At 42.8% G+C, this 16,710-nt stretch overlaps 1 protein-coding gene across 1 annotated transcript in view; it reads right to left on the bottom strand.

The window, feature by feature from the left end:
• RYR3 (ryanodine receptor 3) overlaps positions 1–16,710 on the bottom strand; it is a 336,967-nt gene that overhangs the window by 107,150 nt on the left and 213,107 nt on the right. The window contains exons 52-59 of the mRNA XM_056852142.1: positions 11,602–11,680; positions 10,424–10,513; positions 9,048–9,191; positions 7,554–7,616; positions 4,731–4,806; positions 4,469–4,592; positions 1,820–1,935; positions 627–694 (exon numbers count right to left, since the gene is read on the bottom strand). Of these exons, the coding sequence (XP_056708120.1) occupies positions 627–694; positions 1,820–1,935; positions 4,469–4,592; positions 4,731–4,806; positions 7,554–7,616; positions 9,048–9,191; positions 10,424–10,513; positions 11,602–11,680 (760 nt within the window). The remainder of the gene's footprint in view (positions 1–626; positions 695–1,819; positions 1,936–4,468; positions 4,593–4,730; positions 4,807–7,553; positions 7,617–9,047; positions 9,192–10,423; positions 10,514–11,601; positions 11,681–16,710) is intronic.

Below are 16,710 nucleotides of genomic sequence, written 5' to 3'. Positions count from 1 at the left end.
CCTTGACCCTAGTACCCAACACCAGCTCTGCTCAAAAGGAACCCAATGGTCCCTGCTGCATCAGTTCTGTTTGTGCCTGTTGTTAGGTAAGTGCTAGCACCACTAAATAATTCTGCAGGGAACCAGTGATCTATACAAACAAGCTGTTACTAATTTAAAGTGCAATTTGAATAATCTTCAAGAAAACAGGTTGGTGAAGTTACAGTATTCACAGGTTTCCCCCCAGGTATTCCATTTTAAAAAGTGATTATTTTACATTCGCATAAAAGTTACAGTTATGTCAGTAATTTTGTGTATGTGGTCATCTTAAATTTAGAATTGTCTTCTTTTTGAAGCAAAACACTAATTATTTGTCCCATAAAACAGACATGTTTTAATGTAAATTAATTGCTTTGCCTTTTAATTTCATCACTGCATCACTTACTAGGTAGAAAAGTAATTTTCGAGCAATAATGCCTTCAAGCAGTATTTTGAAAAGTTCAATTTGCAGTACTGATTTCATTACCCACCTCCTGAGATGGGAATTGGATGTTCCATTACCTGCATAACTTTCATATTAATGCATGCTACCTTTTTGAATTACTGTGGAAATGAAAGAAGATTCTTCAAAGATATGTGTCACTTACTTTGGCAAAGAATTTGATTTCCTGGTCATGTGGTGATTTCTCAGTTTTCCCACTGGTGACTATGGCTTCTGCAGAGAAACAATGAATGCAAGGGTAAGTAATACTTGGTAAGATTATCATTTAATTTCAGTCACATACTTTTTGAAATAATCTTAATATTTCAAGAGCACCAACCACATTTTCCATTTTAGAATGCCTCCTATGCATATTGCCTTTTGCAAGTGGAATGAATAGCAAGTGGAATGTCCAATTCCGGTTTCTCCTTATTTTTCCCACCCTCAGACTCATTATTATCATTAAAAAATGTTATTTGGGAAGTAATATGTGCTGCCACAAAGAACACTGCTGTACCTGTACAGGAATTTAAAATGGTTTTGACAGAGTCATGTCAGTTTCACGTAATTGGGCCTACATAAGATAGCCACACCCAATACACTCCTGAAAACTTAAGATGTGAGACTAATTTTTCTGAAAGTGCTTTGGTGACAATCTTATGATATGAGAGGGAGGATACCCTGAACACGGTATAAATGTAGCAGCAGAACTCCAGAGTAGTAAGGAGGGAAGTGGCCTATGGCCTCTCTTGCTTTCACTCTCTACTCTTTTTCATGTTATCTTCTACTTCCTCTTCTGTGAGTCTAAAGAATGCTGACGTGGAAGTGCCCAACTCATTCTATTGTCATATTGCTCTTGGAAACTGGTGAGATTACAATATGTTGTAATCTAGTATTGTGAAGAGTTACCATTGAGGAAAGAGTTAGCACTGATGTAAGATGTGTTCGGGTTATTGAGATTTCTGTTTTTGGAAATTTGTTCTCTTTGGTTGACAGAAACAAGGGAGAATATAACTGTTAGAATGTTGTTGTTATTCTTTGTAGATTTTGTTTGTTTTGGAGAATTTATCCTCTCAGGTTGAGGAATCTGTAATAAGAAGCTGAAATGAAGGAATAAACCTTGTCGTCGTACAATCTTCATTGCTGCATAGCTGAAAAAAAGTAGTTAAATAATGTTTGATTCTGTCTGGTTCCTTTCAAATTGGATTTTCCTTCTTTTATGCTAAGGATAAAAGAACCCTAGTAATTCAAAGTTAGCCTGGGAGCTGACCAGTTAACAAAACAGACTAACAGAAAATACATGTATATGATGCTCTCTATCTTTACAATTAGTAGCATAGAAATTCTAGAGCAACTTACCTAAATGTGCAATGAACTCATGAGCAGAGTCAACATATTTTAGAATATTTCTCAGAAACTTGTAGGCAAACCTTTTTTCCATAGATGAAGCATCCAATTCCAAATCATTTAAACCTCTAGCAAAAAAGATTGAAATAACATGCTGCTTATTATGACTTTATTATAGCATAAAACCTGACTTGATATACCATAAACAATGCAAAAATTATTTCTATAATTGTATGGATGTTCATTATTACAAATGTCTTCCACTTCTGGGTATCTTTCTCAGGCAACACTTATGACCATTTCACAGGTTTGTTTTATTGTACAATAAGTGTGTGTGTAAAGTGCCTTCAAGTCGCAGCCGACTTATGGCGACCCCTTTTGGGGTTTTCATGGCAAGAGTCTAACAGAGGTGGTTTGCCAGTGCCTTCCTCTGCACTCTGGTATTCCTTGGTGGTCTCCCATCCAAATACTAACCAGGACCGACCCTGCTTAGCTTCTGAGATCTGACGAGATCAGGCTAGCCTGGGCCATCCAGGTCAGGGCGTACAATAAATACCAATATGCTATTCAATAGCAGTGTTGGGAAAATCTCTTTCCTTAACCTATTATGTCTACTACGAGGATTGCACTCACAGGTCCATGTTTGTGCCCAGGGATCAGTAGACAGACATCCCCATGGGCATACAACTGTTGGTGTATTTCTTCCTCCCATGAGACCCGAACAGTAATCAGTTCTCATGCCATTGAGCAGCTAGATCCAGAACAAGAAGGTCCAAAAGTCTGTCCTCAGTTCTGACAAGCCACAGCAGATGCCCCCTAATGTCCTTGAGGCCCATAGGCCAGCTGCCATGTGGCAGGCCTGCAAAAGCCTCCATTTCATGCATGAGCACCTGGAGTCTGGTCCACCTCTTCTTCCAGGTGCTGCTGAACTGTTATCATTTGCTTGAGCCAGGTCACCATTCGAAACAGGACCACTAATACCTTCATGAGTGAATTGCCTGGGGGGGGGTGAGTGTGGATGGTTGGAGAATGGCTAGCCATGGGCTCACTGGCCCCACCCCTTGCCTCCTGGCCAGGTGGTAGGATGCAACCAGCCAACCAATGGGCCCATGGCATGGGACCATCCAACAACACGCTCAAGACCTGCAGAATGGGCCAAAGCTGACTCCCCCCTGCCGAGCCCAGCACTCGTTTGGGGCAAACTAACCTTCAGCTGAATGAATTGGAGAGGGCTGGGTTTTTATGCCCCAATTTTCTCTACCCTTAAGGAGACTTAAACTGGCTTACATTCCCTTCCTCTCCCCACAACAGACACCTGGGTGTCATAGGTGGGGCTGAGAAAGTTCAGAGAGAACTGTGACAAGCCCAAGGTCACCCAATAAAGTTCATGTGTCAGAGTGGGGAACCAATCCGGTTCACCAGACTGGAGTCCACTGCTCATGTGGAGGAGTGGGGGATCAAACCCAGTTCTCCAGATTAGAGTCCACAGTTCTTAACTACTACACTACACTGGAGAAGTGTCATGTCCAGGTATGAGGCCACAATTCTTTCCATGGAGATCTTGGGCCTGCTGCCAGTCCTGGCTAAGGAGGAGCTGATTGTGATAATGGCCCCCATTGCCAGAGACCATGCTCAAGTGGAGGAGTGCTGTGGCCCATGATCAGTAGTACTACAATGGACTTGCAGAGGTTTACAGGATGGCTACTGGTCACCTGAAGCAGCTGGTGACTGTTGCTGGAGACAGGAAGGGCATGCATCAAGGGGCTAGTCACAGACATGTCATTGGCATTCTGTGGTCCTGTGCCATCTTCTGTCCATGTGGCTCCTCTCCTGTTTCACCAGTGGTTGCAGCTGGGGTTCCAAAACATGGCCCTCCGGGCCAACCTCAAAAAAATAATAATCCATGGTGCTGGGATGAACCTCCACCACTGATTGCTGGGTGCCTGTGGCCTAGCCCCATGTTAATGTGCAGTGGGCTAGGCTTAGTTGGGCCCAGGGTGCAGGCATGTTGTGGGTGATGGTGTGTGGGGTGGGGGCCTCGTCTCTTTTTTTGTGCTACTGCCTCTGCTTTGTTTGGTGGCACAAGTGGCATGAGTGACATGGATGCCGGAGCAGGAGTCACGGCGCCTCCTAAGCCTATTCAGTCCCCAAGCTCAGGAATGGGCTGTTACAAGAGCACTTATTTTGCCAGATCAAATTGCAAAGATTCATACCTCTCCTTGCCCAAGTGATCTGGAAGAGATCATTATCTCAGTCAAAAATACACTTGGCTGGAAGCATATGTCTACAAAATCCATAGATTGCTTATTATTAAATATATGTACAAAATGTATGTAATCGTGTGAATGATTCTAAATACTAACTTACATTAAATAAAACGTCAGCAACTGGTTCACACGGTTCATCTTCTCATACCCTTTCTTGATGTGAAATGGTTTTACTTTAGAACATTTGTTCCTGCCAATGTGTCTCTAAAAGCAATTTTGTATTGACTATGTGAATACATCTAAATATTAAAAGCAAATTTATATGCTGTATTCAGAAATACAACTTTAAAAATATTAAAGCCCGGTATAATGCATTTTTAATCATTCTAAGTTATTATATGACTTATGCAAAAGCAGTAATATCACAACAGGACAAGGATATTATTGTACTTACCTAGATATGACAATTCCATTTACTAAAAGAAATTTAAAAAGTTCTTGTGCTTTTTCCCTGTCCCGAGACTTTTCTTTGGCTGTCAAAGTGTCATAAGGTACCAATAAAGGATGGGTGCCTCCACCTGTGATAAAGAACCAGAATTGTTGCGATTTATTGCTATATCAAACAGCTTTCAAAAAGCAAACAGACAACTGAACTGTTCTGAGTTTCTCTTCAGTATGTTGATTCTTAGGTTTTCTACAAAATATTTCAATCTCACCTTTACTTTCTAATTCAATTTTCTTCTTTTTAGCCCAAATGTTATGGTAGTTTTCTGCCACCACCTCAACCATTCCCTGCATCACCAGAAAATAGAGAAAGGATAATTCAAAGTCAACATATAAAAAAATTATAATACAGTTCCAAAATTATAATACAGTTCCAAAATTACAATACATTTCCATAGCATTTCTAGAACACTGTTTATGACACACATAGATGTTGTATGAAATATAAGAAATATAATAAAAATGTGTATTTAAAAAACTAGAATATCTAGCATTAAACCTAGTATTAAATGCCTACATAGCTAGTTGAATTCTAACTACCAACAAAGGCAGGAATCACTTCAGAGGGTAGTAGTAGAACAGCTTCTAGAACAGCTAGATTCGAGTCTAGTAGCACCTTAGAGACAAACAAGATTTTCAGGGTATAAGCTTTCAAGAGTCTAACCTCATTTTGTCAGAGGTAGGGATATGGATCTTTGCAATGCTCCTCTCTTCCACCTCAGTAGTCCCATCTGAACCCTGGAAATAGTGGTCTTTCTGCCCCTTCCTCCTCCCCACTCCAGTCCCTCAATCTACGAGGTTATTAATCCACACTAGTCCTGCAACCCCAGAATTTAGTTTCTGGGGGTCATAAGAGGCTGCTGGAGGAGACTTCAAAGATCTGCATTCCTACCGCGTTGGTAGTTAGGATACAACTAGATATGCCGTGAGTTTCTTAATGAACCTGTTCAGCAGTCATACTTACCCTATTCTATACTCACAATCAGACTGTGAGCCAATTAAGAATATGTTTGAAATGCATCGAGTAACTCAACCAGCCACCAAACACATTTGCAGCTTTCTCTTGGTCAGAAGCCAACTCACAGCTTATTGGGGATCAGCAGGGAATCAGATATTAAGCCACAACCACCCTTAGCAAAATGGTATGAAGTTGCAAAAGGGAGAGGAAAAAGAGCTCAGTTCTCCTTCCTCGTCTAAACTAGCAATACTTCTGAAGTCCCATTGCTAAAGAAGAGGAGAAAGCTCATTTATCTCCTGTTTTCTGCAGCTTGGGACAGGAAGAAGAGAAATCAGTTTCTTTCTCCCCACCCCAAACTGGGAGCTTGGGTTGGAGGGGACAGCAGTGATCTCCTTTTCTCTAGAGCAAAAACTGACAGCTTCTGATCACCGCTCCCTGCTAAATTTGTTGCATCTCAGCAAAGTTTCCAGGATGGGAGATGAGAAGCTGAGAATTGATTCTTGATTCCTCCTTCTCCCCAAAACTTTAGTGCAGAGGTGGGGAACCTTTTTCCTGCCAAGGGCCATTTGCACATTTATAACATCATTCGGGGGCCATATCAGGTGTAGATCTCCCGGTGGGGGGGGGAAAGACTAGGGTTGCCAGGTCTCCGGCCACCACCTGGAGGTTGGCAACCCCAGGGGAGGCCATGCAGAGAAGGCCTGGAGGGCTCCCCTGGCCCTCCCCCCTCCCAGGTGGGAGGGCAGCCAGCGGTGGGCCCGAGCAATCCAGGCGCCAGGGAGGCACAGCCCACAGTCGATCGGCAAGGGAGGAAGGAAGGGAAACAGAGAAAGAGGAAAAGGGAGAGAGGGAGAAAGAAATGGAAAGAGGGGGAGAAAGAAAAGGACTGAGGGAGACAGACAAAGAAAGAGACAGAAAGAGAGGGAGAGAGAAAAGCTTCCCCCCCCCACACACACACACCCGCCAGCCCCACGCAACCTGGCCCAAGGCTCCATGCCTTCCCGGCCTCAGAGTTCTCAAAAGGCCCCCTGAAGCCCGATTGGCTCCTGCGCGCATGCTCTGCCATCGGGAGCCGCGGGCCTCTTCCCCCCCTTGCTGCTCAACAGCCAACAGGCAGCAAAAGGGGCTTACAGTGTGCCCTGGCGTTCCTGCATGCTGCGGCTATAGGGGGCAACCTTGGGGGAAGCGTCCCTCCCCCTCCTCTCGCCGGCCAACAGCTGTCAGTCGGCGAGAGGAGGTCCAAAGGGCACCGCAGCACCCCTGCAAGCCGTGGCCCCAGGAACACCCTCAGGGAGGGCCGCCCTATGCTGCGCCTCTGCAGTGGGGCCCCAGAGCTCCCTAGGGCCACAAAAATGTCCTCGGGGGCCGCATACAGCCCCCGGGCCTGAGGTTCCCCATCCCTGCTTTAGTGGGTACACAGAAAATTTTCCCAGCAGGCAATCAGAAGCCGACTCCCAGTTGATCATACATCAGTTAGGGATCAGCTTCTGATGGCTGCAAGTAGCCTGTTCCTGCAAACAAACACAAAAAGGTTGTGAACAGCCAAAAAGCCCACTGAGTAATTGGCTGCCTAATCAATACTGCCAAACAGGAAGTGACCCACACTGGCAGGTAATTGATCATCCCTAGATCCAACCAATTTTGTTCCATAAACCAATGTTTATTCATGTATTTCTACATTTTTATTGGGAGCCTCTAGCTAAAAAATGACTGGTTGGTTTGAGTCAGTATGCGAAATTCACATTGATTGCTTTCTGGCCCTTATAACCTTGGGTCCCAGGTAACAGTACTTCCATGACAACAGAAGCCACAAGAGCAGAATTCCCCAGTTACAGTCTCCCCAAAACTACTGCCCTATTAAGTTCTCCCAAACATCCCATTCCTGCTCACTGTCTTCTTATTAATAGTAAGTTGTTCCTTTGATATCAAGGCCCTATGTATAGTTTGCTCCAGGCTCTATTTTCTCCTTGGCTCCTTTGCCTTTGTTACATGACAACTCATTCACATTCTCACGTTGTGCTTACTAAAAAACAATTGGTGTTTTCGAAGTGATATACTTTTGAATATCAAAACAAACCTGGAGTTCCCTAGACAGGACAACATTTGATAGATCAAGAGGAGCAGGGCTGTATCCATTTCCCTATTGATAAAAAAAGATGAATTATTAGCTGTTATTTTCCCATAAGTACACAATATTTACTTTATTCCATCTACAAGCTACTTTTTAGTGATGCAAATGCATCTAAATGTCTGTACTACACCTATATATCTATTTCCCAAGTATAGTCCCCATCTGCAAATATCTAAATCCATGGATTGGGTCCACATATACCCAAAACAATTTTTTTCTGCAAATGAGGGGAACCCCTAAGTAAAATCCTCCCAATTAACTAAAGTGTTGTCTACACATGTGCAGACAATGCTCTTACTGTTGGGAAGCTGGAGAGGGGTTCAGTGGCAGCAGCTGGGGCAGAGTCCTGGAGCCTGGCAGCAGCTGCAGCGTAGCCCAGTGGCAGCGGTGAAGCTTGGGAGCCCAGCAGCCACTATGGGTCTGGCTACAGACACCAAGAGCCACTCCAGTCAGTGGTGGTAGAGCCTGGGAGCTGCTCTGGGCCCAGTTGTTGGTGGATACCAAGAGCTAGTCTGGGCCCAGTCGCAGCAGCGGATGCTGGGAGTTGCTCCGGGCTTTCCCCCAAAAACATTTGGAAAGAAAGAGGGCAGTCAACACACCAAGGCAGAGCAGAACTATGTGCATTCAACTCCGATTAAAGTCAGAAGAGACTGTGAGACTTTGGATCTGCTTGGGCATAGAATCATAGACTCATAGAGTTGGAAGGGACCACCAGGGTCATCTAGTCCAACCCCCTGCACAATGCAGGAAATTCACAACTACCTCCCCTCCACATCCCCAGTGACCCCAACCCTCCCCCCCGCCATGCAGGATCCCACACTCCTGACAGATGGACATCCAGCCTCAAGATGGGCACTTGAATTGTTTCATGTTAATTACAGTTCTATATACTTAATAATTTTTTAGATACAATGTCTTATATATACAGTCGGAAACGACGGCACTTAACACACACACACACACATATATGGAAAAGGAAAAAAGTTATTTGAAGTTTTCTTATTGTTGATTTCATTAATATAAGCATCACAAGGTGGGATCACACTGTCAAAGACTTGAACACCCTCAATTCATCAATTGAAAAAAATATTTCTTTTGAGATCCCTCTTTGGGTTTGAATTAAATAGAAGTTAAACTAACCTTCCCTGGAATCCTTCTTCTTCAGGATGACTGATCATGCATCAGCTTATTAATAAAACATGTATTAAGTTCTCAACTCTTCACCTCCTGGCTCAATCTACTTTATTAAAGTATTTCCACGGCATGATGAGCCATGATTACAATGTTTTTGAGGCTATTTAGAAGATTAGCTAACCATGCTCTAATTCCTTAAAAGGAACCAAATAACACCAAGGGAATTATCTGTAACTTAATCACAGAACAAATATGGGAAAACCAACATGTACTTCTATATTTGAAAAAAACAACATGTGTGCTTACTTGACTGGACTGTGATATTGTGCGGAGCTTATCATTTTCCCGTTGCTGTACCATCAAATCTTCTTTGGTCCTTTCTAGACTCCAGCCCATTGCTAACATAGTTTTAAGAGATTCTCTGGCAGGCCATCGATATATTTCCTTTTCCTTAAAAAAAAAAAAAGAAGTTTATTGAAAACTTATAATTATTCAACTAAAAAAAGCCTAAAGAGATTTTCCCCCACAATGGCCAGCATGGCAATTCAGAAATTAATTGGCTGTAGAAAGATGCACCTAAGGACAGCCCTCAAACTTTTGTTACACATAATTTAGTTGCATTTTTATAACTTAAATCTTTTTCTAAGTGTGATTTTGCAATATACATCTTACAATATATATAAGTCTGTACACATTGTACATTCTGATCCAGATCAAGTGAAGAGTAATCCATACAGATTCATCGCATTCAACTGCCTGGATTGCATAAGCAGTTCTATCTTGGTACCATGGGCAAAAAAGTATACAAGCAGGTTACAGATCTCTCACCACTCTAAAACTCTGTGTGTTCTTTTGGACTGGGGGAAGAACTCAACTAAATGATATCTGGTGTGGATGTAACATCAAACTATGGCTAGCTGTGAACCTGGAAATACCTAATTAACTGGCTGCGTGCAAGGAGAGAGTACATGAGCCCAAGGATCCTTGTTCACTTAGCAGAAAACTTGGGGCTTTCCAAAACATTTGGACCTAGTTTTTCCCTGCCCCCTTTCAAACTGCTATTTTTTGCTGTCTCTTCCTCCTCTCCTCCTCTTGCCTTCTCCAAGCTCTGATGGCTCTTTCTACATATATTTAAGAGAGATTCCCTACTTATCAGGGGACTATCTTTTAACTCTTGGCTCTCACTAACGAAAAACTAGAATCCGCGAGTATCAGCCTGCAATCCACTTAACAAAGGCATGGTTTCCAACCACAGTCTTGTTTGCCACTCTAAAGTGCATTTCCCCCAATAATGTTATAACTGGGATTTAGTTCCCCTTCAATGTAAATTTATTGATAATATGCTGGGAGGACAGAACATGGTAGGCTGATGGATCTTGCAGGTCAGGTAAAAGATTATTACGTTCGTACGAACAAAAACAAAGTGATGCTGTGAAATCACTCTAAGTTCAGTGACCTAAGTAGTGCAAATCCTAGGCAAAGTTCCTCCAGTCTAAACCCACTGATTTAACTGGGCTGAGCCGGGAATAACTCTGCAAATAACTGCACTGTAAACTGCACACAGAATTACAGTGTAAAAAGATTAACTCTGTTATTAGGATTACATTGAAACAGTATTCATGAAAAGCTGCATGAAACTTGCTATTTCAGTGAATCAATCAGCTCAGGCTTTTCTTTATTACCTTTTCAATTAATGTTTTAAAAGGCCTTATTAAAGGATGTGTCTTCATAATTTCATCTAGTGAAGCAGCATACTTCCATCCATTATTACTCTGAAAACAAACAAACCAAACAGTGCACATTAGCTTATGGAGTTAACTTCATAGGATAGTTGCAATTGCTGCTCTTATAAAAAAAAAAATTCAAAAGGAAAAAAAGAATAGATGAAATGGCCTATAGATTATTAACATCCAGAAGCAGAGACTTCATGTTCAGAGATCATATCAATATGTGTGTGTGGGCAACATGTGATTTCTACATATTGGGAACTAACAAGAAAAGACTGTCAGTATCATACTTTGGTTTAACACCATAGGACACATACTTTTTGAAAACTGGTAGAGTTTTTTTTAAGAGGGCTATATTCTACTGCTTGTTTTTAGTGGTGGAAGGGCCTTTCTGTTATTAGAAGGAAGTGGGATTTTTGACCATTTCTCCTCTCTGCTGATCTCTCTCCCATGGAAGAATTTGGAAGAATCAATGAGCTGCAAGAGGAGCAAGAGGAAAAGTTCTGCTCTGTGAGGTCCAATCCATGAGCCAGTATAATTGGCTATAAGCTATTACCATATAGTGAATGAAGAAACCATTACATTCACATGAATTATTTCGTGGCTCAACTGTGCCCTGACTATGTGTAGAGAGAGTCCTAAATAAACTGAAAGTACATGTACACGTGTCAACGTATGATTTTCACATTTTCCATAATCCCAGCAGAACTTTGTCAAACTGCTGAGTTTCTAATTGCTGCCTTAACCCATGTATCTGCAGTCTAGAAACTGAATTCTGTGAACTCTTTTTTGTGGGTCTCTGGGTGACCTCATTAAACTGTCATACTGACAAGCATAAGACCATCAAATTTCCTGTCAGAACAAAACAAAACAATGAACAAAATCTATGCACTCTAATGTAATTATAGTAATTTCTGCTGCATTCAGCAGCTGCTGGAAAATCCACAGGTATGTTCTGATCAGAAAAAAAAGAAAGGTGATAAGCCATAACAAGAATGTGGTGCTATAGTCTATGACTCTGAAAAACAAATTTGTTGTGTAGATAAACTGAACAGATTTCCTGTGTTCAACTCTCATTGTTTCTTAGTTGTCCTTTTCTGACAGTCAATTGTCAGGAGTATAATAAGCCATACCTTCTCACAAGCCCATTTGTCATGTGTATGTTCAGCATACTTGTTGACGATATATTCCAGCTTTTCGGGAAGGGTAAAGCTACAAATATAAAACAGCAGTATCTTTTAGCTTCTGCTAAGCATGTGAATAAACAGACAAATAGGAAGATTCATAAGTCACATTGTTCTTGTTTAACACACACCTAAACCACTAAGTTTTCTTATTATATTTCTGCTTACAAGGAATAAAACAAAGCTACCACACCATTATAATGACATTTCTGTGTAACTTGTAACAAGAAGCAGACAGGGAAACAATAGCTCTACACTGGGGTGAGAGTGAGCACTTCAGTTCAGACATTAGCACTCTCCCAATGGCTGTCAAGGAGGACCAAAAACAAATGGGGTTGCACTTACCTGTAATCATTATTCATCAAGTGGTCTTCTGTGTAGGCACCCAAGGGACTATGCATGCATGCAGGCCTGACATGGAAGTACTGAGTTAAAAAAGCTTTTCTTCTAGTACTTTCCATAGCACTAAGAGCGCTCCCCCTCCTTTGCCTGCGTTGGCCTTTCCTGACTAAACCAACATGTGACTGGGGGCGGAGGAGAGGCAGAGCGCTCCTTCCCTCAGTATTTCCCTCTCCACTGTGGTGACTAAAAGGAGAAAACCATGGGAAGCGGCCCACGAAAGTAGGGAGGAATGTGTGCCTGCACAGAAGATGACTTGATGAACAATAGTTACAGGTAAGTGCAACCCTGTTTTCATCTTTGTGGCTTCTGTGCAGTTCCACATGGGAGAATAGCAAGCTCACCTGTTGGAGTGGTAGAGGGTGTGAGCCTGCTAGTGGAATAATGCCAGCAGCACTGCTCTTCCCACATCTTCCTTGCTCCTGGAATCATTAATTGAGTAACACTTCATGAATTTTTTTTTTTGAAATTTTTTATTGGTTTTTATAATATAAATTTTCCATGTTGACAAACAACAATAAAAATAATATAAAAAACTAAATCATAAGTAATGTTGTTATAACTATTTAAGTACTTAATAAAATAAAAAATAAAGGAAAATTTGTTGACTTCCCCATCACCTCTGTCCGCCTCTTAATAAAGTATTCTATCCCATCGTGATATGATCTGATCTTAATTATTCTTATATCTCAGTTAAATTTCAATCACAATATTCTATTAATATAGTTAATTACACTTCTTTATGTTAGCAATATCATCTAGATCAGATTAAAAGGTACTCTTCCATTTTCCCCAATCCTAGTTCATATTCACAATATTTCATCCAAGCCTCCCATTCCCCCATAAATTGAAGATTGTCCTTTTGGTTTAAAGTAGCTGTAAGTTTTGCCATTTCCACCAGTTCAAACATTTTCACAATCCAGTCTTTTTTCCCAGGAGTGTCTGCCCCTTTCCATTTTGCTGCATAGAGCAGTCTTGCAGCTGTTGTCGCATAGATCAGAAAAGTCCTTTGTATTAACAAGTCATCAGGTATCATACTTAATAGCATCATTTCTGGTGTTTTGGGTATGTTTTTTTGTACTATTAGTCTTATTTCATTATAAATCATGTCCCAGAAATCCTTAGCTTTGTCACAAGTCCACCACATATGATAAAAGGAACCAACTTCTTTATTACATTTCCAACATTTAGGGGATGTCACTTTATAAATCCTTGCAATCTTCTTAGGTGTTAAATGCCATCTATACATCATTTTATATATATTTTCTCGAATTGACTGCGCATTTATTCCTTTCAGGTCTTTCGTCCATAATCTTTCCCATTTGTTTAAGGCAATATCATGTCCCACAGTTTGAGCCCAATTAATCATTGTTGGTTTAATTGTTTCTTGCTCACAATAAATTGTTAAAAGAAGATTGTACATTTTGGAGATCAGTTGAGTGTTATTATCTAATAACATCCTGTGAAAAGGCGATTTTTCTTTAGAAAATCCATTCTTCATATCTTGTGTAAATACTGATTTAATTTGATGATATTGAAGCCATTGTAAATCGTCTTTAAGTAACTGAAAGTCTTTTAGTGAGCTTTTTTCCCCTTCCCAGTTAATTAACTCTTGGTAGGTGATAAATTTGTCCATTCTAAGTGAGCGTAATGTCAACATTTCTTGAGGTGATATCCACATCGGTGTTACTGGTTCAAGAATATGTTTATATCTCATCCAGATATGAAATAAGGAGGACCTGATTATATGGTTACGAAATGATGCTTGTATCTTAATTTTACCATACCACAAATAGCCATGCCATCCACTTATATTGTTAAAATCTTCAAGATCTAACAAACGCGAGTTAGATAAGTTTATCCAGTCCTTTAGCCATACTAAAGTGGCAACACTTCATGAATGTTGATGGCATGGACCAGGACCTCAGCATTGGAGATTTTGCTGAGAATCACCGCAGAAGATTCTGGGGACCTGCTGAAGCAGCCTTCACTGGGAAAAGGCAAGGAGTCCCAGACCTGAAGTATGTTTATTTGATTGTAGACACAACCCACTGGGAGACAAATGACACATGGCCATGGGTTCAAAAGGTTCCTGTATTAATGAAGATAACACCAGGGATAAACTCCACTGTGGAATCGGAGGGGGGGATGGCAGGGTACACATTATACAAAACGTTTAGGAACCATTGAGCCATAACATTGGAAATAACAGAAGCACTGTCGGCCTGATCATGGAAGTTAGACACTACAGCTAGGTGAACTTTTATAGAGGATAAGCCACCATCCTTAAGCTCCATTAGGTAAGAAAAAATATCAGCTAGGTCACAAACCCATGACAATATACTCCACTCTTGAACCCAATGAGCAAATCTCCTTCATTTGTATCTGTGAGGGTTCCCAACCTCCCTGTGCAAACTCCATAAAATCACTTGCTCAGACGGTCATGCAGAAACAAGGAACTTTATTGGAAGCTTCAGAGAAGTATAGGCCTTACACTGGTAAAGTTGCAAGTGCTCACGACTTCACAAAGACAGAATTATAACCCCTACAGGGAAGCAGATGTCAAACGTATGTTATGGGAATCTACGAGATAATTGTGCATGGTACAAAAACATCAAAGACCTCAGGGAGCTTGTTAGTGCTATCTACCCACCAAGGCCATAGCTGGTGGGAGGGAGTCAGTGAGAGCAAGGGAGGTGGACGTGGGAAGAGGCAAGAGACATTCCAACCTGGAGCCTGTCAGATGCAGCGCCTGAACCAAGGAAAGGCAAAAGGCCTGGACTGCTTTTACGAGTCCGGGGGGGGGGGAACATACAAGGCAAAGGCGTACAGACCCTCACATTCTGCCCCCCTTAAGGCCCCCCTCCCCGGAGTCCGGGCGGACGAGGCTTGTCCGGATAGGCAGAGTGAAACTCTCAAACCAGGCGGGGAGCCGCCACATGGGGAGCGGCCACCCATTCATCATGGGCGGATCCCAGGTGCTTCCAGCGGATCAAATAGAGCAGTTTTTCCTTTTTCAGCTTAGAGTCCAACACTTTAGAAACTTCAAGATGCGTTTCCCCCCCCCCACAACTGTAGGAATTTCGGACTTAGGGAGGGGGTGGAACTGAGGGGCAGCGACGTACGGTTTAAGTAGGCTGATGTGGAACACCGGATGCACCCCTCGAAGAGACTTGGGAAGTTCCAACTCTACCGTGACGTCATTGATCACTCGGGTGATGGGGAAAGGACCTACATACTTGTCACTAAGCTTTTTGCAAGGCCGAAGTGAACGTAGGTTCTTTGTGGAAAAGTAAACCTGCCCTCCCACCTTGAGTTCCCACCCTGGAGACCGATGTTTATCGGCCTGGTCTTTGTACTTCTGCTTGGCCCTTTCCAGGTTTTTCTGCAGCCAGGGCCAAGTGGTCTGCACTACTTGTACCCAATCCTGGACCTCCTGCACCCCTTCAAGTTCCGGAGTGATGTTAGGAGAACCAAAGGGCCCAAAATCCTTTCCATAAACCACATGAAAAGGACTGAAACCTGTGGAGGAATGGGGGGCATTATTATAGGCATATTCAGCAAAAGGCAGTAGGTCTACCCAATGGTCCTGGTGGTAATTAACATAACACCTTAGACAGCATTGACATGTTCGGTCTGACCGTCGGTCTGGGGGTGGTAGGCCGAAGAGAGACCTTGCTCTTCCACCCCTATGACTTTCAGGAAGGCCCTCCAGAATTTGGCAACGAATTGAGCCCCTCTGTCGGAGAGGACCTTCCTCGGGATCGAATGATGCTTCACCACGTGATTAATAAACAGTTTAGCCAACTTCTGGGCCGATGGTAGCCCCGCACAAGGAACAAAGTGAACCTGTTTAGAGAATAAGTCAGTTATCACCTACAGTACAGTTTTCCCCCGACTTGGAGGCAAATCAGTGATAAAATCCATGGCGATCACTTCCCAGGGCATGGTCGGGGTCTCCAGAGGCTTTAAGAGTCTGGGGGGCTTTCCCATCCATTTTTTGGCAGTGGCGCAGACGGGGCAGCTGCGCACGTACAACTCCACATCGGCTCTCATACCTGGCCACCAAAATTGACGCCGCAATAAATGCAAAGTCTTTACAAATCCAAAATGCCCCGCAAGTTTGGCCCCGTGAACCATCCCAGCACCTCTTTTCGGAGTACTTCGGGGACATAAAGCCTACCCCCCTGCAACCACAAGGAGCCCTGTTGGTCGAGATGTGCGGGGAGAACCTGCTGATCCGCCTCCCTCATGGAAGCGTCCCGGAGCCGCTGTTGAAAAGCCTCCGGGATTCCCTTGAGGGGAGGAACATCCTGGCAGTGGGATTGGGACCGGGTGGTTACTGCAAGTCCTGAGACTTCCCCTCTCTGTTCAGGGGTAAACAAGGAATCCACCGGCCGGTCAAAGTCATTGCGGTATTGGGGGAGTCTAGAAAGAGCATCCGCTAATGCATTGTCCTTCCCTGGCACATGTTTCAGGACAAAGCGGAATTTGGCAAAAAACTGTGCCCACCGAATCTGTTTCGCGGTGAGCTTTCTAGCCCCTTTTAAGGCCTCTAGGTTCTTATGATCGCTGCAAACCTCAAAAGGGATCTCTGCCCCTTCCAGAAAATGCCTCCAAATGGTGAGGGCATGTTTAACAGCAGCGGCTTCCTTCTCC

The sequence above is a fragment of the Euleptes europaea genome, chromosome 6, assembly GCF_029931775.1.
Source record: "Euleptes europaea isolate rEulEur1 chromosome 6, rEulEur1.hap1, whole genome shotgun sequence".
In the NCBI taxonomy this organism is placed as follows: domain Eukaryota; kingdom Metazoa; phylum Chordata; class Lepidosauria; order Squamata; family Sphaerodactylidae; genus Euleptes; species Euleptes europaea.
This window is presented reverse-complemented; position numbering and strand designations above follow the sequence as displayed.